The sequence below is a fragment of the Giraffa tippelskirchi genome, chromosome 5, assembly GCF_054371585.1.
Source record: "Giraffa tippelskirchi isolate mGirTip1 chromosome 5, T2T-mGirTip1v1.2.pri, whole genome shotgun sequence".
Taxonomy (NCBI): Eukaryota; Metazoa; Chordata; class Mammalia; order Artiodactyla; family Giraffidae; genus Giraffa; species Giraffa tippelskirchi.
This window is the reverse complement of record NC_137279.1, coordinates 112,828,539-112,850,806: the sequence shown is the minus strand read 5'-3', so window position 1 is coordinate 112,850,806 and position 22,268 is coordinate 112,828,539. Positions and strand designations below refer to the sequence as shown.

The following is a 22,268-nucleotide window of genomic DNA, read 5'->3' as shown; positions in this document are numbered from 1 at the left end:
CAAGAAAATTGGAGAGATCAAGGGAACATTTCATGCAAAGATGGGCATGATAGAGGACAGGAATGGTAAGGACCTAACAGAAGCAGAAGAGATAAAGAAGAGGTGGCAAGAATACACAAAACTATACAAACAAAGTTTTAATGACCAGGATAACCACGATGGTGTGGTCACTCACCTAGAATCAGACATCCTGGAGTGTGAAGTCAAGTGGGTCTTAGGAAGCATTACTGAGAACAAAGCTAGTGGAGGTGATGGAATTCCAGTTGAGTAGTTTAAAATCCTAAAAGATGATGCTGCAAAAGTGCTGCACTCAATATGTATGCAAATTTGGAAAACTCAGCAGTGGCTACAGGAGTGGAAAAGATAAGTTTTCATTCCAATCCCAAAGAAGGGAAATGCCAAAGAATATTCCAGCTACTGTACAGTTGCCTTCACTTCACATGCTAATAAGGTTGTGCTCAAAATCCTTCAAGTTAGGCTTCAGGAGTACATGAATTGAGAACTTCCAGATGTACAAGCTGGTTTTAGGAAAGGCAGAGGAACCAGGGATCAAATTGCCAACATTTGTTGGATCATAGGGATGGTAAGGCAATTCCAGAAAAACATCTACTTCTGCTTCATTGATTACTTGAAAGCCTTTGACTGTATGGATCACAACAAACTGTGGAAAATTCTTAAAGAGATGGGAATACCAGACCATCTTATCTGTCTTCTGAGAAACCTGTATTTAGATCAAGAAGAAACAGTTAGAACCTTAGATGGGAAAACTGACTGGTTCAAAATTGGGAAAGGAGTAACACAAGGCTGTATATTGTCACCTTGTTTATTTAACTTATATGCATAGTATATCATGAGAAATGCTGGGCTGGATGTCAAGATTGCCAGGAGAAATATAAACAACCTCAGATATGCAGATGATACCACTCTAATGGCAGAAAGTAAGGAGGAACTAAAGAGCCTCTGGAAAGGTGAAAGAGGTAGGTGAAAAAGCTGGCTTAAAACTCAACATTCAAACATTAAGATCATAGCATCCAGTCCCATCACTTCATGGCAAATAGGAGAAGAAAAATTGGAAGCAGTGGCAGATTTTATTTTCTTGGGCTCCAAAATCACTGTGGATAGTGACTGCAGCCATGAAATTAAAAGACACTTGCTCTTTGGAAAGAAAGCTATGACAAAGCTAGGCAGTGTAATAAAAAGCAGAGACATCACTTTGCCAACAAAGCTCCCTATAGTCAAAGCTATGGTTTTTTCAGTAGTCATATATGGATGTAGAGTTGGACCATAAAGAAGTCAGAGCACTGAAGAAGTGATGCTTTTGAATCGTGGTGCTGGAGAAGGCTCTTGAGAGTCCCTTGGACTTTAAGGAAATCAAACCAGACAATCCTAAAGGAAATCAACCCTGAATATTCATTGGAAGGACTGATGCTGAAGATGAAGCTCCAATACTATGACCACTGATGTGAAGAGCCAATCATTGGAAAAGACCTTGATTTTGGAAAAGGTTGAAGGCAAAGGAGAAGAGGGCAGCAGAGGATGAGGTGGTTAGATAGCATCATGACTCAATGCACATGAATTTGAGCCAATTCCAGGAGACAGTGAAGGACAGGGAAGCCTGGTGTGCTGCAGTCCACGGAGTCACAAGGAGTCGGACATGACTGAGCGACTGAACAACAACAATAGTTGATTTACAAAGTTGTCCCAGTATCTACCGTATAGCAATGTGACTCAATTATACACAACCTAGTTGTGTAAAAAACAGTCTTTTTTTAAAGATTCTTTTCCATTATGGTTTATCACAAGGGATATCGAGTATGATTGCCTGTGCTATGCAATAGCACAGGCCCTTGTTTTTTATCCATTGTATATATAGCAGCTTACATCTGCTAACCCCATACTCCCAGTCCTTCCCTCCCCTATCTCATCCCATTGGCAACCACAAGTCTGTTCTCTATGTCTATGAGCGTTTCTGTTTTGCAGATCGATTCATTTTGTGCCATATTTTATATACCACATATGGTATTAGTCTTCTTTCTGACTTACTTCACTTAGTATGCTAATCTCTAGGTTCATCCATGTTGTTGCAAATGGCATTATTTCATTTCCCCATCCTCACCCCAGCTTCTCCCTCCCATTTGATTGTGGCTGGTCCCAGGTTACAGAGGTGCAGCACCACGGTGAGATTCCCAAATGCTGTTAGTTTTTACTCGGGATTTTGAAACTATTGTGGCCCACTTTGGACAGCGCACTATCATTGCTTGAAAGGGGAAATCCAGAGTTGCCTTGGGGCCCCTGGCCTCCTGCCTGAGTGGGGCTCGTTCCCTGGGGTGGGCTGGGCAGTGAGGCCAGCTTCCCAAGTGTCTGAAACAGGCTGCAGGGGTTCTGAGCCCTGTCTACAGGAAGCAGAGGACCCATGCCTCTCCAGGGACACGCCAAGACCCTGTTGAGGTGGCCCAGAAAAGCAGTGTTGTTTACAAGCTCAGTACAGTTGTTATTTTAAGATGTTGATGGAGGGCAGTGTGAGGCATGAGACCCTCGGTTGAGTTGGGGGTGGGGGGGAGTTGCTAGGTACACCTGAGGGGCAGACTGCCACAACTCTTGTCAAGATATAGGTTCCATAAGGCCTCAGCCAGAGCATGGACCTCAGAGTGGAATTTCTCTTCCTCCTAGCCCAAGGCAGAGGCCCGTAGGACGAGGTTTATATAACCCTAGGTGTATATGTATGTGGAATACATATATATACCACATCTTGTTTATTCATTTTTCTGTTGATGGACATTTGGGTTATTTCCATACTTTAGTTATGTAAACAGTGCTGCTATGAACATGGAGTGAAGGTATCCTTTTAAATTGCAGTTTTACCCAGGTGCATGCCCAGGAATGGTATTGTTGTATCATAGAGTAGCTCTATGTTTAGTTTTCTGAGGAATCTCCACACTGTTTTCCATAGTGGCTGCACCAACTTAAATTCCCACCAACAGTGTAGGAGGGTTCCCTTTTCTCCATACCTTCTCCAGCATGTATTATTTTTTTTATTTTTATTTTTTTCCACTTGTTTTTTGTAGACTTTTTAATGGTGGCCATTCTCACTGGTGTGAGATGGTACCTCATTGTAGCTTGGATTTGCAATTTTCTAATAATTTGTCATATTGAGCATCTTTTCATGTACCTACTGGCCATCTGTATGTCTTATTTGGAGAAATGTCTGTTAAGGTATTCTGCCCATTTTTTGATCAGGTAGTTTGTTTTTTTGTTGCTGAGTTGTATGAGCTATTTGTATATTTTGGAGATTAAGCCCTTGTCGCACCATTTGCAAATATTTTCTCCCATTCTGTAGGCTGTCTTTTCATTTTTTAATGGTTTCCTTTGCGGTGCAAAAGCTTGTAAGTTTGATTAGGTCCTATTTATTTTTGTTTTTATTTCTATTGCCTTGGGAGATTGACCTAAGAAAATGGTATGATTTATGTCAGAGGATGTTCTGTCTATGTTCACTTCTACCTGTGTACATATACCCTTAGGTTCTTCTTTTCCTTTAACATTTCCCTTTAAATCTATACCTATTGGCCATACACTTGTCCACATACTACTAAGTATTTACTGGATATGTTTCATTATTTCTAACAGATAAAGTGCAATTTGCCTTGTCAGTCGCACACTATTGGACATGTGGAGTTTTCTAATTTTTTACCTTTTTTTTTTTTTACCACACTATAGGATTACCTTAAACTGATGTTTTCCTTTGTCTTATTTCCTTTATTTGGTAGATCCCCAAGCAGATACTAGAAGGCAAAGGGTGAGAACGGTTTTAAGCTTTGATAGTAGATTATTTTATTGCTCTGCAGAGAGAGTAATTTACATGATGATGCCCCCAACAAGGCATGTGGACCTCTTTCTGCAGTATCTTAGGCAGTTGGGGTGTCACAATTTCATCTTATGCTAGTTTTATGGGCTCACAATCACATGGTTTTCCACCTTTACCTTTTGGTGTTTATTGGCTTTGCTTGTTTCCAGCTGATGAATGAATCCCTGTCTATGAATCTCCCCGTGTCCAGCGCTGTTTGGCTTTGTTCGTCCATGACTTATTTAATTCTGGATCATAGTTAAAAGATGAGGTGGCAGCAGTCACAACCTTTTTTCATAGGCAAAGTGGAACTAATTGTGGTTTTATTTTGCACTTCTTACCACATAGCAAATAAATATATAAACTAATTATAATAATCAATGAATATGTTTGTAAAACTAATCATAATATAAAAAGCTAAAGCACCCCGTTTTTTTGAAGTCTTCTCTATCAAACTGGACTGGCTGAGATGTCTTATAATAGAACTCTAAGGAGGCCTGGAGAGAAGAGGTCCTTTTTTCTACTGGTCAGTCTCCTCGACCATAGGGACTGTTTTAAAGAAAGAGCAAGTCACAAACATGTCTGCCTGCATGTTTTGCCCACCTGATGTGTGTGCATCAGTGTCTCTAGGAGGCCTTGAGTGGTACATAAAATATGGAGAAGGAGCTGTTTCTATGGTTACTTCCATCACTGATATCCATGTGTGTGGCAGTCATTAGGTGCTGACATATTCAACTGTGATCACCCTATGAGGGTGTTAAAAACAGAGAGGATCCCAGTCTAGACATCGTGAATTGCCAGTGTCATCCTTAATAGAAATAACCCCCAGAGAAAAATAAGGAATATCTTGAAGCAAAAGGACAGCATTAGTCTCAAGGTTTGCAAACTGAGTATATTCAGTCTTCAGCTAGAACAGAAAATATGTTGGGAGGCAGGGCACAGGGAGAGGGAGTGAGTGATTTCTGTAAACAAAAAACACAGAAACCATAGTTTGAGAGACTTGTAATGGGACCAGATGGTCGTTGCAGCCACAAATCCTGGCTGAGTGATGGCAAGATTGTTTTCAATAATTGGCTGTCATCGGAGCTTCCTGTTAGGGTTTTTGTTTTTTTAAGATAGGACCCTTCGCAGAAACAGGCATCCTTGTAGAACTTGCTTGTGCTTTTCTGCCGGAGTCCAGCTCCGACAGCCAGGGAAACGCTGAAGTTTCGGTGGAGAAAATGATGCATCCTCTCACTCAAAGCACTGGGCTGCATGTTTATTTTAAGCATCAGGTTTTCTTTTATACTTTTACAAAAGCACTAGGTCAGAGGTATGACATCTTCAGTTTCCCCTCACCCAGATTTACTGTCTCCATAAATCATTGTTGTCCTTCAGAGTTCCCTCTTAAGTGTCCTTGTGATAACATTGCAACTCAAGTTTGTCTCTGGGCTGTAGACCACATTCCTCAGTTTATTTCTTATCTCTCTAAGTCCTGCTATCCCCTAGTAACTCAAGCTCAATATCTCCTAGAAAGGCTTCTAGCTATTAGTATCTCTAAAATTCCTAGTCTCTATAAGCTATAGTAAAATATGCCAACACTACAACGTACCTTAAACTTTTTAGCTTCTAACTATTCTTAATTATTCCTAAATACTAAACTCAGCAAACTGCTTTTGCCATAAACATTTCCCTTACAAGCAGGTTTCAGATAACAATGTTTCCCATGGCCTCAAGCTGCGGCCTATGTGCTCATCCTGGAACAGTCTTTGTAAAGGTCCTTGAACAAATGTAACTTTATGAATTATTTCCTGGGCAACTGCAGAAGGCTTTGTGCTTTCTCGTGCAAGAACAATAAGCACCTTAACATTCTTTCCAGCCAACTCAACCGAAGGAAGGAAAGGACAAGTCAGAATCACAAGACCTAACTCCTTCATCCCGGGACAGTGCCTGCGGGATGAGGAGAGGGGGTTGGGGCCATGCCTCCATTTTGTCAGTAATGCCTAACGCGGCTCCCGACAGTTTTCTAAGAAAACAGAGCACATGACTGAAACCCAGGTCCATCATAACTGCCTAGCTTCATTTTATTTTGGGTCCTCATTAGCCATTTTCTATGTTTTCCTTTATGGATTTTTCTTCATTTTCCTTTCCTTAGGGTATGTTATTTTATTTTTAAAGCAGTAACTTGTAAGAATTTTCTGTACGTCCTTCTCAGTCATGTGGACAGTTTTTTTTTTTTTTTTCCTTTAACTTTTTCCCTTTTTTCCTTGGGGCCAGGTCAGTTCCCAGCAGGGCCCCCAGAAACTTGGCTGGTCAATCTCAGCCCTGCACCTTTGGTGTAATGCGGTTGCTCCACCTCTGTTGCAGGGCCACCCCACTGGCCCAGGGGCTGGAAGATGGCCTTTAGATTGTCACAGGAGCTGGCTGTCACAGCGCCTGGCTGTGGGGAGCATGGCTGTCCAGGCTTCTCCTGAGCACGCCACTGCTTTTCAGACACGGGTGTCCTGATAACCACCTGACCCAGCTCCCCCAGCCTAAGTGGGTACCTAAGCAGGGCTGTGCTGTGAGAGCCACACCAAAGACCTCTCCCAAACTTGCCCCATGGGGGACAGGGTTCAACAATCCATTCAGTTCTTCCCATGTAGCCATGTTGGCAGCTCCTGGAGAATTAACTGTCCTGGCGGAGGTCAGCGCTGTGGCCCCGGAATGAACCCTGGGGAGCTCCGCATGAGTCCACTGTCTGACAACCAGAGCAACCCCACACCACACCCTGCAGCCTGGAGGGCCAGGCTGCCAGCCCAGCACCACATTCTCTGCCCTGCTCTCCTGTTTTTGTCCTGATATGCTGCCTGGTGCCTGCGGGGCCCCAGAGCAAGACAATTTCAGGTCGTCCTTGCAGACAGCCCTTCCTGCTGTCGGTCTGTGACCAGGCTCGTGGGTGCTCTGGCTCCTCCTGCCAGGACAGTAGGAGGAAAACCAGCTGCAGGTTTTGACCTATGGTCGTGGACTAGATAGAATATCTTAACCTCAGCACCACGGACAGTTTAGATGGCGTAATTCTCGATTGTGGGGGGGCTGTCCTATGCAAATTGAGGTTTTTTGCAGCATCCCAATCCCTCACCCATTAGCTGTCAGTAGCACTTCCCAGTTGTGACAATCACAAATGTCCACAGACACTGAAAATATCCCCTGAGGGAAAGAATCACCCCCTGCCCAAAAGGAAGACAAATGATGTAGTGAATGGAGGCTAGCATTTAAAAAGAAAGGAAAATCAGACTTGCCTGGAGGTGCCGTGAATAGGAATCCACCTGCCTATGCAGGGGAGATGGGTTCGATCCCTGGTCAGGGAAGATTCTACATGCTGAGAAGTAACTAAGCCCGTGTGCCCAACTACTAAAGTGTACACACTCTAGAGGCTGGGAGCCACAACTACAGAGCCTTCATACGGCAACTACTGAAGCCCATGCTCCTAGAGCCTGTGCTCTGCAACAAGAGAAGCCACCACAATGAGAAGCTCACTGCAATGAGAAGCTCTGCAATGAGAGAAAGCCCATAGCAGCAACAAAGACCCAGTGCGGCCAGAAGTAAATAAAATAATTAATAAATAAATATAGAAGTGTATACATGTCAAAAAAAAATAAAAATAAATTTTAAAAAAAGAAGAAAGGAAAATAAGAATGCAACACATGTTGATAAGGTCAGTCTTCCTTGACGAAATTTCTATTTTTATTAATAATATATCCATGTATGTCCTAGATCATCTGGTAAATTTTTTTTAAGCTTTGACATTTCAGACTTTTAGAAATTTTTCAAAAGTACAAAGAACTTGTGTAGACCCCGGATACTAACTTTCCACACTTGATTTCTCTGCCTTCTCCTCTCCCTCTCCTTCCATCTTCTCTCTGTTTCTCAAATGCTCCCTATGAGCACAGGGGCCTTTTATACCAAAACACCACCCTCTGTGCTCTAAGCTGTCATTGCTAATGTTTGGGTTTAGGTTCATAAGTGACAGTGATTTATAATTGTCCTCACCTGTCTTGTCCTTTCCAGAGTATTCAGGCCACACTTGTCTACAGTTTGTGACAATTTCTGTATTGCATTTCAGTTTAGAAAGTTTTGAAAAATTACCAAAAAATTTCCAAGGACCAAGTGTCCTTTTGGGTTATTATTTTTCTTTATGATGCTATTATTCATTCAGAATCTTTGTTTCTTTAGCACTTGTTTTGATGTATGTATGTTTGTTCCATTTGTTTGGTAATATTAATTAGCCGTTATGAGATTTCCCCCACCTTTAGAAATTGTTTGACTAATTTTTAGGTATCTTCCTCAGTCCTGATTTTTACTAGTATGTAAAACTTTTCGTTTTTGTTGTTAGACTACTGTTGTATTGATTTACTAATGTTTTCAGACAATTAACTAAGGGTTTTATAAACATTTGTTTAAATGTGGAATTTTTGTTCTTAGCATTGTTTCTTATTTTCCATAATTTTCATCTTGAACTTGGTTCCTTTTCTAAATTCCTGAAATCCGAGTTCATCTGTCTTTCCTTATTCAAAATAATATAAGCAAGTAGTAAAAATTTGTCAAACATACGATTTGGCAGTAAATTGTCACTGGGTTTTTTATTTTGTTATTTTCAGGTTAAAAAATGTTCTTTTTATCTTGGATATCCTAAGCTTACATAGACTATTTCCAAGTCTTAAAAAAATTAACAAGTAGGGCACATTTTAATTCTATTGTTTGTATTCACTTATACTGTATAATTTAGTATTCTGAGGCTATTTCACATACAGTTGCTGTTAATTCACTAGAGAATTCAAAAGGTCAATAGTAGAACTGATGGGAATTATGGAAGGCCACGCAGGAGACCAGACGCTGAACTTCTTGACTGGCTACTGGACACTATGTGTTCTGATGTCCTGAACAGTGTTCTCTAAAATATTAGAACTTGTCAACACGTTACAGTCAAGCAAGAGCATATGTACATCCAGAAGACGTAGCCACACTGACACTGAATATCAGCGAGGCAACCACTGGCTGCATCACGCTCTTCAGCCCTCTCTCCAGGTTCCCGAGTCCCCACTGCCCCCTACTGCCTTCCACACACCCACTGCCCCCACCGGTGGGACCCCTGGGCCTGGTGGCTGAGTCTGAGAGCCTTCTCTGCCAGCCCTCTTCTTCCTCCTGCAAAGCTGACATCTTCCTCTGGACCAGGCCACCTGTGCTTGGGGCCCATCCCTGGGTCCTCAGTTCCTTGTCCTACCAGGCACTGCCTTTTTCTGCTGCCTTCAGCCTCCCTCCCTCTCAGTGCCCCTTGGTGTTTGAACACTGAAAATCTCTTCCATACTTAAAAATTTCTTCCGTTATTTCCCAGCTGACATCCAGCCTTTATTGCCCAGGATTGTCTTACTGTTGTGGCTACTATACGACAAGATCACAATGATTGTTTTTTGCAAAAAAGTAATGAAGGATGGATGAATGAATTACATTATATTACAGTATCAGCTTTACCTACTTTAAAAGTTATTATTCTCTTTGTTAATTTGAAACAGCCATTTTCTTCATGGAATCTAGTCATGTTTCTGTTCTAAGCTCAAGATGTGTAAAACCCAGAATGGCAACTCCTTAATATGCTATGAAACATATAATTATCAAGAGGGCCAGCACTTTTGTGTTTGCATGGCCACCATTGTCTCCCTGTGGGCAAACCTACCAGGGTATCCACTTGACCTGAGCCGCATCCTGAGTCTGGACCCAGAGCTGAGCCCTGAAGACTGGCAAGGTAGGAATGGCTGGGAGCATCCATAGAGGGACTGAGCTCTGCTGGTCTCTGCTGACACACTCTTCCTTCTTCCCAACTTAGCAGAGATGTGCACATTCTGTGATTTAGTGTGAATTAGATAAAGCCTATCTGTATCCTCAACCCCTTGGTGGTTTGAAACTTTTATTGAATACCTGGTTCACATTAGTTCAATCTGAACAAAGTGTTACCTAGTTTAACTTATTTTTCTAGTGCATCAATCTTGAATTATTTAAAAAAAATATTTATTCATTTATTCGTCTGTGCTGGGTCTTAGTTGTGGCATGGGGGATCTTTGATCTTCCTTGTGGCATGTGGGATCTTTTTTTTTTTAGTTGTGGCATGCAAACTCTTAGTTTTGGCATGTGGGATCTAGTTCCCCAACCAGGGATTGAACCTTGGCCTCTCGCATTGGGAGCATGCAGTCTTAGCCACTGGATCACCCAGGAAGTCCCTCAACCTTGTGTTTTAACTTGTAGACCCATTTGTTTTTAAATGTTCTTCTAATCTGTTTTCATATATCCACTAATTCGTAATACTCTAAACAAAGAATAGGAAACACAGGCCAACTTAAGTCCTATTCTCCTAAATTTGAAATAGTCTTCAAACTTCCAAGAAGAACACTGACAGGTAGAAGCTGGTTTTCTGGAGGTTATATCATAGAGTGAATTCAAAGGACACTTGAACCATCCTCTCATACACAGAACCACACAGGGGTCAGGAGGCAGGATGAAGGCTGGAATCTGTGGACCTGGGCAACTGAGGGTGTGCTGGGCCCCCTCTGACTGTGGTCCTGTGCACCGTCCTTCAGGTTCCTGACTGCCATCCCTTCTGGCAACTCTCTGCTACAAGAGAGGAGACTGATTACTCTGAGGACAGCTCTCCCCCTTTCAGTCACATTCCTTCTGTGACCACCATTCTCTCCATTACTGTATCATATGAGGGACATCTAGCTGGCTGTCAGGATATTTCTGGACTGCACTTTGATATCTTCTTTGCTGGGCCTAGTACTGGATTTAGATTCACAATCCAAACCATAAACTAGTTGATTAATTTACATTTGATCAGTATCTCTCTTAAGAACAGCAGGGAAGGGCTGGGTCCTCCATAGATCCTGAAGAAAGGGACTGAGACACATTTTCTTGACCTGGGTAGTTCTTCCTATCCCAGTGATAGGCTTTTCTTCCCAGCCTTGAGGCTGGTAGGCATCGTAACTGATTGAGGAGCTTTAGGATTGCCTGGAGTCCTGTTCTTCCTGTGACAGGTGCCAATTAAACTCTCAATTAGAGGGGCACCTGCTCTTGGCCTAAACTTGGTGGTCAGAGCTACCCAGAGCTCACGGGATCTCTGAAGCCCAAGGGCAAAACTAAGCGGTTCCTGAGAGGGAAGGGAAGGCAGAAGAGCTTTGCTGCTGTTGATTCCAGTTTGTTTCCTGAGCGTGCCGCCAACTCCGACTTAGCAGAAATCTGACTGGGGTCAGGAACCAGGTGAGCCCGACCCAGGGGTTCTTGGCATCTCAGAGCCCACACCATGACTCTGGAGACCCCTTGGCTCTGAGGCGGAAATAGGTCTCATGAAAGGTCTCGCCGAGTTGGGGGCCGCGCTGGGGGTGGGGCCTAGAAGAGGGGCGGGTGCTTCCGGCCGCGCCTTCACCGCCGGGTCAGAGGATAAATTTCCAGCCCAGCCCCTGTGAAGTGTTTCCACTCAGCAAGGAAACCAGCCCCATGACCGTGATCCTGGGTTATTGGGACACCCGCGGAGTGAGCTGGGGTCACCAAGGCGGGAAGGGTGCAGGCCGGCAGGGTGGGGGTGGGGGGGTGGGGGTGGGGGTGGGGGTGGGAAATGCTGTGCAAGGGGGATTGATTTCACTAGACTATTCCTCTTAAGAGCTTGGTGGAGCCAAGCCCAAAGTCCTATCCCTCTGCCCTTTTTTCTGAAGTAGGGCTTGTGCGCGGGAGTGTGGGTGGGGGTTGGTGTTGAGGTTGTGGGAACACAGAAAGTCAGGCAATTAGGACCTGACATCTGCTCTCCCTCCGGCCGTCTCTCTCGGTTGGCCCACGCCATCCGCCTGCTCCTGGAGTACACAGACTCAAACTATGAGGAAAAGAAGTACACGATGGGGGACGGTAATGGCATCCTTGTCATGTCTTGACTTCTGCCCAGCTCATGCTGGTTTGGTGCCAAGCATCCTATGTCCTGACCCCTGTTGTTCACGTCTGTCGCCCTCCACCAGCTGCAGCAGGGACCTGCCCCCTCCCGAATCCTTTAGGGTGCAGCTGGCCTCCAAGGAAGGATATGAGAGTCCACAGCTGGGTCCTGTATCAGCCATCCGTACAGGCTCCCCTTAGTGCTTACCTAAACACTTTGTAAGGATAACTCATCTAGTTTCAAGAAGTTTCTAAGTTGGTTTTTACCCCTCAAAGCTCTATGTGAGACTTGGTGGTTCAGATTCCAGATCCACCAGTTTCAGGGAGGTCTTGCCTCTGACTCTTTTGCTGGGTCCCCCTGGAAAGGAGGGTTGGATTCCTGGGAGGTTGTTTCATTGCATATTCTTTTTCACAGCTCCTGACTATGACAAAAGCCAGTGGCTGAATGAAAAATCCAAGCTGGGTCTGGACTTCCCCAATGTAGGTGCAGGGGCTGGGGTGCTGGGAGGGTGAGTGGACAGTGTCTCCATCCACCTCCTTTCCTGGCTTAGAGGTTTCAGGAACAGGTCCCTTCTGCTCTGTCTCTCAACTTCCTGGTTCTGTTTTCTGCCTTTCCGTGATACTCTGTGTCCCTTCATTTTACAGCATATCATTTAGTGTCTGCCAGAGAAGGAAATGGCAACCCACTCCAGTGTTCTTGCCTGGAGAATCCCAGGAACGGGGGAACCTGGTGGGCTGCCGTCTATGGGGTCGCTCAGAGTCGAACACAACTGAAGCGACTTAGCAGCAGCAGCAGCATTTAGTGTCTGCAATGAGCCAGGCTCTGTGAGTGCCAGGTTTCATTTCTGCTCTTACTCAGGGGAGGAGATGCAGGTGGCCCAAGTGATCAGGCCCTGTTGTTCTTCCAGCTGCCCTACTTAATCGATGGGACTCACAAGCTAACCCAGAACAATGCCATCCTTCGCCACATCACTCGCAAGCACAACATGTGTGAGTGGGCATGGGGTTGGGGGCAGGGGCACAGGTGGCCATGCCCTGGGCTGGCCTGGGGTGGAATGCTGAGGGTAAGTCTCTGTTGTGTGGCCACAGGCGGGGAGACAGAGGAGGAGAGGATTCGAGTGGACTTATTGGAGAACCAGGTTATGGACGTCCGCTTGCACATGGCCAGGATCTGCTACAGCCCTAACTTTGTGAGTCCTTTCGCATTGGACTGGATAGGGTTTGAAACGCTGGACACGGTCCTCTACACTGGAGAATCTTAGGAAAGACTCCAGCTTCCTCTGGGTGGAAATTCAGTTCCTAGATAGGTGTTTACGTTGTTCACCCAGTGTCTCCTCCTCGACATCTCTGGCATAAACACAGGTGCCTAGTAGGCAGCCCGGAGTCAGACTTTATTTCTCTCCCTCTTGTCTTTCAGTCCCTCAGATTCTCTCCAACTGTCCAGAAACTGCTCAGGCATCTACACCATTTCTGACTCCCACACTGGAACATAGGACTTCTTTCCTAGTCATTCTAGTGTTTATTGGCCTGAGGACTGAGCTCTGCCAGGTCTCACAGCACTGCTGGTCTGACCCAGGGCAGGTGTCTGGAGCTGACTGGTGACAGGTTCAGGAACAGTGTGGTTTTGCCCTTTGTCTTCCCATCACCTCTCACAGATGGGAGGTGGTACCCATAGAAGTCTGATGAACACAAGTGGGTTGAATTGCAGCGTGGGCACTGACCCAGGTGAAGTCAGGGGACATGGCTGCTCACCTGACAGCTGGAATCAGACACAGCCCTGGGAGGCCTGCTGTCTGCCAGGGAGTCTGTCTGAAGGCGGTGACAGCTGTTTTGTGTCTCAGGAGAAACTGAAACCTGGTTACTTGAAGGAAATCCCTGGAAGGATGAAGCTCTTCTCAGATTTTCTGGGGAAGAGGTGTTGGTTTGCAGGGAACAAGGTAAGGGGTTGGCTTTTGGGGAGGGAGAGCTGTCATTTTCCCCAGGTTCAGAGTTTGGTGCATATTCATGCTTTGTCTTCCTGCAGCTCAACTATGTGGATTTCCTGGCTTATGACATCCTTGATTTGCAACGTGTATTTGAGCCCAGGTGTCTGGATGAATTCCCAAACCTGAAAGATTTCCTCACCCGTTTTGAGGTCATTCCCATGATCCCCCAGTATTTATGTCTCTTTTCCCGATTTTCCCTGATGCTTTCCTGCGTGTACTCATGCTAAGTTGCTTCAGTCCTGTCCAACTTTTCCTGACCCTACAAACTGTAGCCTGCCAGGCTTCTCTGTCCATGGGATTATCCAGGCAAGAATACTGGAGTGGGTTGCTATGCCCTCCTCCAGGGGATCTTCCCAATCCAAAGATCGAACCTGCATCTCTTTCATCTCCTGCATTGGTAGATGAGTTCTTTATCACTAGTGCCACCTGGGAAGCCTGGATGATTTCCTAGTTGGAACTACAATGAAGAATAGCATTTATGGAAAACTTGGTTTATGCCAGAATCTCTGCTCAGCAATGACATATATTGTGTCAAATTTAATCTTTATAACATTACTACACGGTAGAAAAATTATCCTCTGCATTTTACAGATAAGGAGTCAACCTGAAAGGACAAGTAGTTTCTGCAGGTCACAGAACCAGTACAGGCTGTGCTGGGCTCCTAGTCAGAGCGTCTGACTTCCATGGGCAGCATCAGTGGCTCCTCATTTCCTGTAGGAATAAAACCCTCCGGTCCCTTTCATGACTGGCTCACAGAAAGTGTGGAGGAAGCAGAACCTTCAGAAGATGGTATACAGCTGGCATTAGTAGAGTGAGACACAGTAGGATTGATATCAAGGTCTAAAAAGAGAGACAATATTTTCTCCTCATCTCCAAAGGGCTTTGCAGCAATTGAGTCTCTGCCTGTTGTTCTGAGATTCTCAGAGCTGTAGTTGGTGGCTTCCCTGGTGACTCAGGTGGTAAAAAATCTGCCTACACTGTGGGAGACCCCTGTTTGATCCCTTAGTTGGGAAGATACCCTGGAGAAGGGAATGGCTACCCGCTCCAGTATTCTTGCCTGGAGAATTCCATGGACAGAGGAGCCTGGGGGTGCTATAGTCTGTGGGGTCCCAAAGAGATATGACTGAGTGACTAACATAACATTTCTGCTAACATAACATAGATGTCCTGTGCAAGGATTTTATCTTGACTCCTCATTTGGTGGGCACTTTCCTTCCCTCCTCATCTCCCATCCTGTCTTCCCTCCCATTACTTCAGGTTCTGTCTGAAAGATGGGTTAGTATTTTCATTTTAAGTCACATTCACTGATCTGATCCTCTCCCCTGTATGAGACACTGTGTCAGGCACAGTGGAATACAGATGTCACACAGTCCTGGTGCCCTGCATCTGGGGCTCAGTGCAGCTGGAGAACTGTAGGAACCCTGAGCGGTGTGGTGTGGGTGGAGCCACCTTAGGGCTGGAGGAGCACAGCCTGACCTCACCTCCCAGCTCATCATTCACCCAACTGGAGAGCAACAGAGTCTGCTTTGTGATGGATATGGGAATCTGAAGCTCTTGTCCAAGAGGTTTTTCAGTCTACAATCTGTTTTGTATGCCCACTTCCATCGTGAAATCTGCTTTCTCAGCTAGTTCTCATCAGCTCTGGTTCTGGTCCAAGGCTTGTTGCCTTGAGAATTTTGCAAGAGCTGCGGTGACTGCCCAGCAGGGAGGATGGGGACAGATGTGGCCTGCAGTGTGTGGCCTGTTGGACCCTGGGCTGTGGGGTACAGGCAGCCCTAGATCTTGGAGTCCTGGGAACTCTTGGGCACTGTCTATCTTGGGAAGATGGTGCATAGGTACACCTGAGTGTTGCTGCCTTGCTGGCTGCAGCAGGACTGAGGATGAGGTAAGTTGAGGCCCAGTGAGAGTGAACTCAGGTCCCAGTCCAGGCAATTGGTCTGTGTCTTTTAAGTGGAAAAATTAGAGTCTGGCCCAGCCTAGTCTTGTTGCTTAAACCCTCCTATCATGTTTCATCCATGTTTTCTTGAATAATTGGGTGAAATGTGGTCTCTTCTGCAAGTTGCTTAGGCACTTTCTGAGCATTTTTGTTTTGCTAGGGCCCATCTCTCTGTGGAAACCCTTGCAACTAGGAGCCTTTTCTGAGAAAGAGAATAATTTTGGAGAATGAGAAGAACAAATACTCTTATGACCAGATGTCAATTGGAAAAAAACCCTCACAGCTTAAGAACAGTGTTGTTGTTCAGTTGCTCAGTTGTGTCTGACTCTGCAATCCCGTGAACTGCTGCACACCAGGCCTTCCTGTCCTTCACCATCTCCCAGAGTTTGCTCGAACTCATGTCCATTGAGTCGATGATGCCATCCAACCATCTCATCCTCTGTTGCCCTCTTCTCTTGCCCTCAATCTTTCCCAGCATCAGGGTCTTTTCCAATGAGTCAGCTCTTCCTATCAGGTGGCCAAAGTATTGGATCTTCAGCTTAAGCATCAGTCCTTCCAATGAATACTCAAGGTTGATTTCCTTTAGGATTGACTGGTTTGATCTCCTTGCAGGTCAAGGGACTCTCAAGAGTCTTCTCCAACACCACAGTTCAGAAACATCAATTCTTTGGTCCAACTCTCACATCCATATATGACTACTGGAAAAACCATAGCTTTGACCAAACAGACCTTTGTCAGCAAAGTGATGTCTGTTTTTTAATATGCTGTCTAGGTTTGTCATAGCTTTCTTTCCAAGGAGCAAGGGAAAGTGCAAGTCACTCAGTCGTGTCTGACTCTTTGTTACCCCATGGACTGTAGCCTGCCAGGCTCCTTTGTCCATGAAATTATCCAGGCAAGAATACTGGAGTGGGTAGCCTTTCCCTTCTCCAGGAAATCGTCCCAACCCAGGAATCAAACCCAGGTCTCCCACATTAGGTGAATTCTTAACCATCTGAGCCACCAGGGGAGCTCTTCAAGGAGCAAACATCTTCTAATTTCATGGCTTCAGTCACTGTACACAGTGATTTTGGAGCCCAGGAAAGTAAAATCTGTCACTGCTTCCACTTTTTCCCCTTCTATTTGCCATGAAGTGATGGAATCGGATGCCATGGTTTTATTTTTTTGAATGTTGAGTTTCAAGCCAGCTTTTTCACTTTCTCTTTCACCCTCATCAAGAGGCTCTTTAGTTCCTCTTCACTTTCTGCTGTTAGAGTGGTGTCATCTGCTTATCTGAGGTTGCTGATGTTTCTCCCGGCAATCTTGATTCCATCTTGTCATTCATCCAGGCCAGCATTTCGCATGATGTACTCTGCATGTAAGTTAAATAAGCAGGGTGACAGTATGTAGTCTTGTCTTACTCCTCTGCCAGTTTTGAGCCAGTCTGTTGTTCCATCTAAGGTTCTAACTCTCCTGCATACAGGTTTCTCAGGTGATAGATAAGTGGTCTAGTATTTCCATTTCTTTAGGAATTTCCCACAGTTTGTTGTGATCCACACAGTCAGTGAAACAGAAGTGGATGTCTGTCTGGAACTCCCTTGCTTTTTCCATGGTCCAACAAATGTTGGCAATTTATCTCTGGTTTCTCTGCCTTTTCTAGACAGCTTTTACATCTGGAAGTTCTTGGTTCACGTACTGTTGAAGCCTAGCATGAAGGATTTTGAGCATAACCTTGCTAGTATGTGAAATAAGTGCAGTTGTACAGTAGTTTGAACATTCTTTGGCATTGCCCTATTTTGGGATTGGAATGAAAACTGACCTCTTCCAGTCTTGTGGCCACTGATCAGTTTTCCAAATTTATTGACATATTGAGTGCAGCACTTTAACAGCATCATCTTTTAGAATTTTCAATAGCTCAGGTGGAAGTCTGTCACCTCCACTAGTTTTGTTCGTAGTAATGTTTCCTAAGACCCACTTGACTTCACACTCCAGGATGTCTGGCTCTAGGTGAATGGCCACACCATTGTGGTTATCTGGGTCATTAAAACCTTTTTTGTGTAGTTCTTCAGTGTATTCTTGCCACCTCTTCTTAATCTCTTCTGCTTCTGTTATGTCCTTACCGTGCCCTTCCTTGCAGGAAATGTTCCCTTGATCTCTCCAATTTTCATGAAGAGATCTCTAGTCTTTCCCATTCTATTGTTTTCCTCTACTTTGCATTGTTCATTTAAGAAGGCCTTATCTCATTTAATAGATCTTGCTATTCTCTTGAACTCTGCATTCAGTTGAGTATATCTTTCCCTTTCTCCTTTGCTTTTCACTTCTCCTTTTTCCTCAGCTATCTGTAAAGCCTCCTCAGACAACCACTTTGCCTCCTTGCATTTCTGTTTCTTTCAGATGATTTTGGTCACTGCCTCTTGTCCAATGTTATGAACCGCCATCCACTTTCTTCAGGCACTCTGACCTAATCTTTTGAATCTGTTAATCACCTCCACTGTATAATCATCAGGGAATAGATTTAGGTGCTACCTGAATGGCCTAGTGGTTTTCCCTACATTCTTCAATTTAAGCCTAAATTTTGCAATAAGGAGCTGATGATTTGAGCCACAGTAAGGTCCAAGTTTTGTTTTTACTGACTGTGTAGAGCTTCTCCATTTTTGATTGCAAAGAACATAATCAGTCTGATTTTGGTATTGGCCATCTGGTGATGTCCTTGTGTAGAGTTGTTTCTTGGTTTGTTAGAAAAGGGTGTTTACTATGACCAGCTTGTTCTCTTGACAAAACTCTGTTAGCCTTTGCCCTGCTTCATTTATGTACTCCAAGGTCTAACTTGCCTGTTATTCCACTATCTCTTGACTTCATAGTTTTCCATTCTAATCCCTGATGATGAAAAAAGACTGATTTGTTTTGATGTTAGTTCTAGAAGGTGTTGTAGGTCTTTGTAGAACTAGTTAACTTCAGCTTCTTTGGCATCAGTGGTGGGGGGCATAGATCTGGGTTACTGTGATGTTGGATAGTTTGTCTTCGAAACGAACCAAAATCATCCTCTCATTTTTGAGATTGCACCCAAGTACTGCATTTTGGAGTCTTGTTGACTATAAGGGCTATTCCATTTCTTCTAAGGGATTCTTCACCACAGCAGTAGATAAAATGGTCATCTGAATTAATTTCTCCCTTTTCCATCCATTTTATTTCACCAATTCCTAAGATGATGTTTAATCTTGCCATCTCCTGCTTGACCACAACCAATTTACCTTGATTCATGGACCTATTGTTCCTGGTTCCCATGCAATATTATTCTTAAAAGCATCAGACTTTGCTTTTACCACCAGATACATCCAAAACTGAGCATTGTTTCTGCTTTGGCCCAGCCACTTCATTCTTTCTGGAGCTTATGCATCTTAACCATCTAGGGACCATGTATCCAAAACACAGAAAGTTTCATCTTGTTTTTTCCCATCCTGAATTCCCTTGCAGGCACTGTTGGTGGGCAACTGCCCTGAGGGTCACTTAACTGTTTGTGTAAGTGCATGATGAGTGAGCCTCCTTGTTGTTTTCAGCTGTGGGGAAAAGGATGCAGCGGAGAGACTCAGAACGGAGAGAGAGAGTGAGCAGGCTGCATTCTAGCCATATTACTTATGTGCAGTGTGATCGTGGGGGAGGTGCTTATCCTCTGTGTGCCTCAGTTTCCCTTCTGATAAATAATCTCTGTAGAACCCATCTTGCAGGGGAGTCGTGTAGAGATTCTGAACCTATGTCATCATGCCTAGTAGATAGGTAGCAGCTAATACAGTATAGAGTCTCTGTATGTGGTGAGTCTGGATATCAGATGAATTACAGGAAATTGGAAGAGTTAACTTTCCAGAGCTGGGGACCCCAGAAGACTATCTTTTGCCCCAACATTTGACTCCCACATGGAAGGGCTGTACCCCAGGTCCCAAACTTGGGGAGAGCTGCCTGGGTTTCAGTGGGGCAGCAGACCTGAGGCCTGGGGTTCTTTTTCCCACCCTCAGGGCCTGAAGAAGATCTCTGCCTACATGAAGTCCAGCCGCTTCCTCCCAGGCCCTCTGTTCCTGAAGCTTGCCATGTGGGGCAACAAGTAGTGCCTGCAACAAGGAGATGGGCATGAGGAGCCAGTGCCTTGAAGACCAGGTGGAACTTCCTACACACAGAACCATCAGTCTTTTTCTTTTTCCTTCTGTTCACTCTAGATGGCTTCTTGGCCCCCTTATCTCCCTCCCACACCCCTTTCCATCCCTACTTTAAAGTTTCAGTTTCCCACTATTTTTGAGCAAATTTCCTCTCCCACCCCACATTATCCCTCCTGCATTAAAACCACTCAGGCTGTCCTTCCCTTTCATGGTTGCTTCTGCTGTGAGCAGCCCATCCAGACCCCTGGCCTTGGAGCTCTGTTCTGAGCTTCCAGCACTGCCCTGAAGACCAGACCTGGCCTGGTGTGCAGGCCCTGCTTCCCAGTATGGTTCCTGCCCAGCCTGTCTGATGTCCAGTAAAGCCTTATCACACCTGCTGTGTCTTGTCTTATTCTTTCACGGCTTCCTGGAGTTATGACTGACTGTGTTGGGTGTGTGGGGGTGTCTATTTTCCTCTCTGGTGTCCAGGGGTCCATGGATGGGTATGGGTGTGTGTGTGGGGGGGAGGGGTAGACTGTTGGAGATGAGTAGGTTATATGATTGCTTGTTCATTTCTATCTCCACTTCATGCACCTCTGTTCCTTAGCATCAGGTCTCTGCAGAAGGGGAGCCCTTCTGTGTCTGGTTCCCTCTTTAATTCAACATTGATGGGATACTTCCTTTCAGCTTGCAATACTCTGTGTCGTGGTTCAGGGGGCTCTCAGGTGCTGGGGAAGGGGTCTGAATAGTCTACTGATGGTGTGGGATCCTGGTGGATTTGCTCCTGTCACCCTTTCCTGGAAGCTTACCCTGCTTTAGATACCCTTCATCTGTGTTCTTAAAATATGCATGTGTATGCGCATGCATGCTAAGTTGCTTCAGTTGTGTCCAACTGTTTGCAACCCTATGGATCTAGCCTGCCAGGGTTCTTTGTCCATGGGATTCTCCAGGCAAGGATTCTGGTGGGTTGCTATTCCCTTCTCCAGGGGATCTTCCCGACCCTGGGATCAAACCTGAGTCTCCTGTGCCCCCTTCATTGACAGGCGGATTTGTTACCACTGAGCCACCTGGGAAGCTCTATTTTTAACTACTTTTTTGCAGTATACCAACTTTATGTATTAAATTACAAAATTTATTTGTTTTTTAAAATTCCTCTCATTAATTACCTATATCCACTACTTTGTAATATCCTTTCAACAAGGAAAAGAAATCACAGTCCAACCTATGTCCTATTCTCCTAATTTTGAAATAAACTTCTCCCTTCAAAGAGGAAAGTTGGCAGGTAGGACATTATTCTTGTGCAGATTGTACCTCAGGTCACAGATCACACAGTGACATCAAAAGACACTGAGCCCTCACACTACTATATGTAAGATGGATTATCAGTAAGGATGTGCTGTACAGTGCAAGGAACTCTACTCAATATTCTGTGATAATCTGTATGAGAAGAGGATCTGAAAAAGAGGGAACATCTGTATATGTATAACTGAATCACTTTGTTGTACACCTGAAACTAACATACCATTGGAAATCAACTATACTTCAATATAATTTTTTTAAAGACACAGATCACTCTCTTAAAATCAGGAGGCAGGATGAGAGCTGGAATCTGTGGATCTAGGCAGCTGAGGGTGTGTGGGGCCACTCAGACTCTGGTCCTGTGTGGAGTTGTATAGGCTGTCACCCCTCTCTGGACACCCTCTGGAGCCACGCACTCAGAAGACTGGTGTCCCCTGGGTCACTTTCCCACCACACTCCCCGTCACTGTCCCATCAATGTGAGAGACATGGAGCTGTCTGTCAGAACATCTCTAGAGCTGCACCTGGGTACCCTCCCTGCTGTGTGTGGATCTGGATTTAGATTCACAAGTGAGGCCATAAACTACTTGATTAATTTATGTTGTATCTTTATTTTTAGGGACATGATGAGGGCAGGGTCCTACACAGTCCCTGAAAGGAGCACAGGGAGACCACATCTCCTTTCTCTGCCTCCTCACCTCTTTCTATCTCACCGATAACCTGTTCGGGAAGACGGCAGCGATCGTGCTGCTAAGTCGCTTCAGTCGTGTCCGACTCTGTGCGACCCCATAGACGGCAGCCCACCAGGCTCCGCCGTCCCTGGGATTCTCCAGGCAAGAATACTGGAGTGGGTTGCCATTTCCTTCTCCAATGCATGAAAGGGAAAAGTGAAAGTGAAGTTGCTCGGTCGTGTCCGACTCTTAGTGACCCCACGGACTGTAGCCTACCAGGCTCCTCCATCCATGGGATTTTCCAGGCAAGAGTACTGGAGTGGGGTGCCATTGCCTTCTCCAGCAGCGATCATGGGTTATATTAATAAATCATGAGGAAAAAAAAAAAATCATGGGGGAGTGTTAGGATTGCCTGGGTTTCTCATCTTCATTAAAACACGGGGCGATTCAATGTTATGATTCAGGCTTGTTTCCCAAGGGCACTGGCAACTCCCCCGGTTAGCTGACA

General features: G+C 45.0%; 1 protein-coding gene across 3 annotated transcripts; it reads left to right on the top strand.

The window, feature by feature from the left end:
- The first annotated feature begins 11,282 nt into the window (after positions 1–11,282).
- Positions 11,283–20,189, top strand: LOC145505343 (glutathione S-transferase Mu 1-like). Of its 3 annotated transcripts, XM_081487064.1 has the most exons (8): positions 11,283–11,378; positions 11,669–11,746; positions 12,183–12,247; positions 12,676–12,757; positions 12,857–12,957; positions 13,609–13,704; positions 13,791–13,901; positions 19,675–20,189. In XM_081487064.1, the coding sequence occupies exons 1-8, from the start codon at positions 11,345–11,347 to the stop codon at positions 19,762–19,764; spliced, it is 657 nt and encodes a 218-aa protein (XP_081343190.1). In that variant the 5' UTR covers positions 11,283–11,344; the 3' UTR covers positions 19,765–20,189. The 3 variants fall into 3 exon arrangements, with proteins under 3 accessions (XP_081343190.1, XP_081343192.1, XP_081343191.1); XM_081487066.1 differs by lacking the exon at positions 13,791–13,901; XM_081487065.1 differs by lacking the exon at positions 11,669–11,746 and having other exon boundaries at positions 11,283–11,380; positions 12,627–12,757.
- Positions 20,190–22,268: the final 2,079 nt, after the last annotated feature.

What these genes read in the sequence shown, in the direction of transcription:
- LOC145505343 (XM_081487064.1), top strand. Translation starts at nt 11,345, where the DNA reads ATGACCGTGATCCTGGGTTATTGGGACACCCGCG. An exon ending in GAAGTACACGATGGGGGACG is followed by an intron (nt 11,747 to 12,182) that starts GTAATGGCATCC and finishes TCTTTTTCACAG; the next exon opens with CTCCTGACTATGACAAAAGC. An exon ending in ATTTCCTCACCCGTTTTGAG is followed by an intron (nt 13,902 to 19,674) that starts GTCATTCCCATG and finishes TCCCACCCTCAG; the next exon opens with GGCCTGAAGAAGATCTCTGC.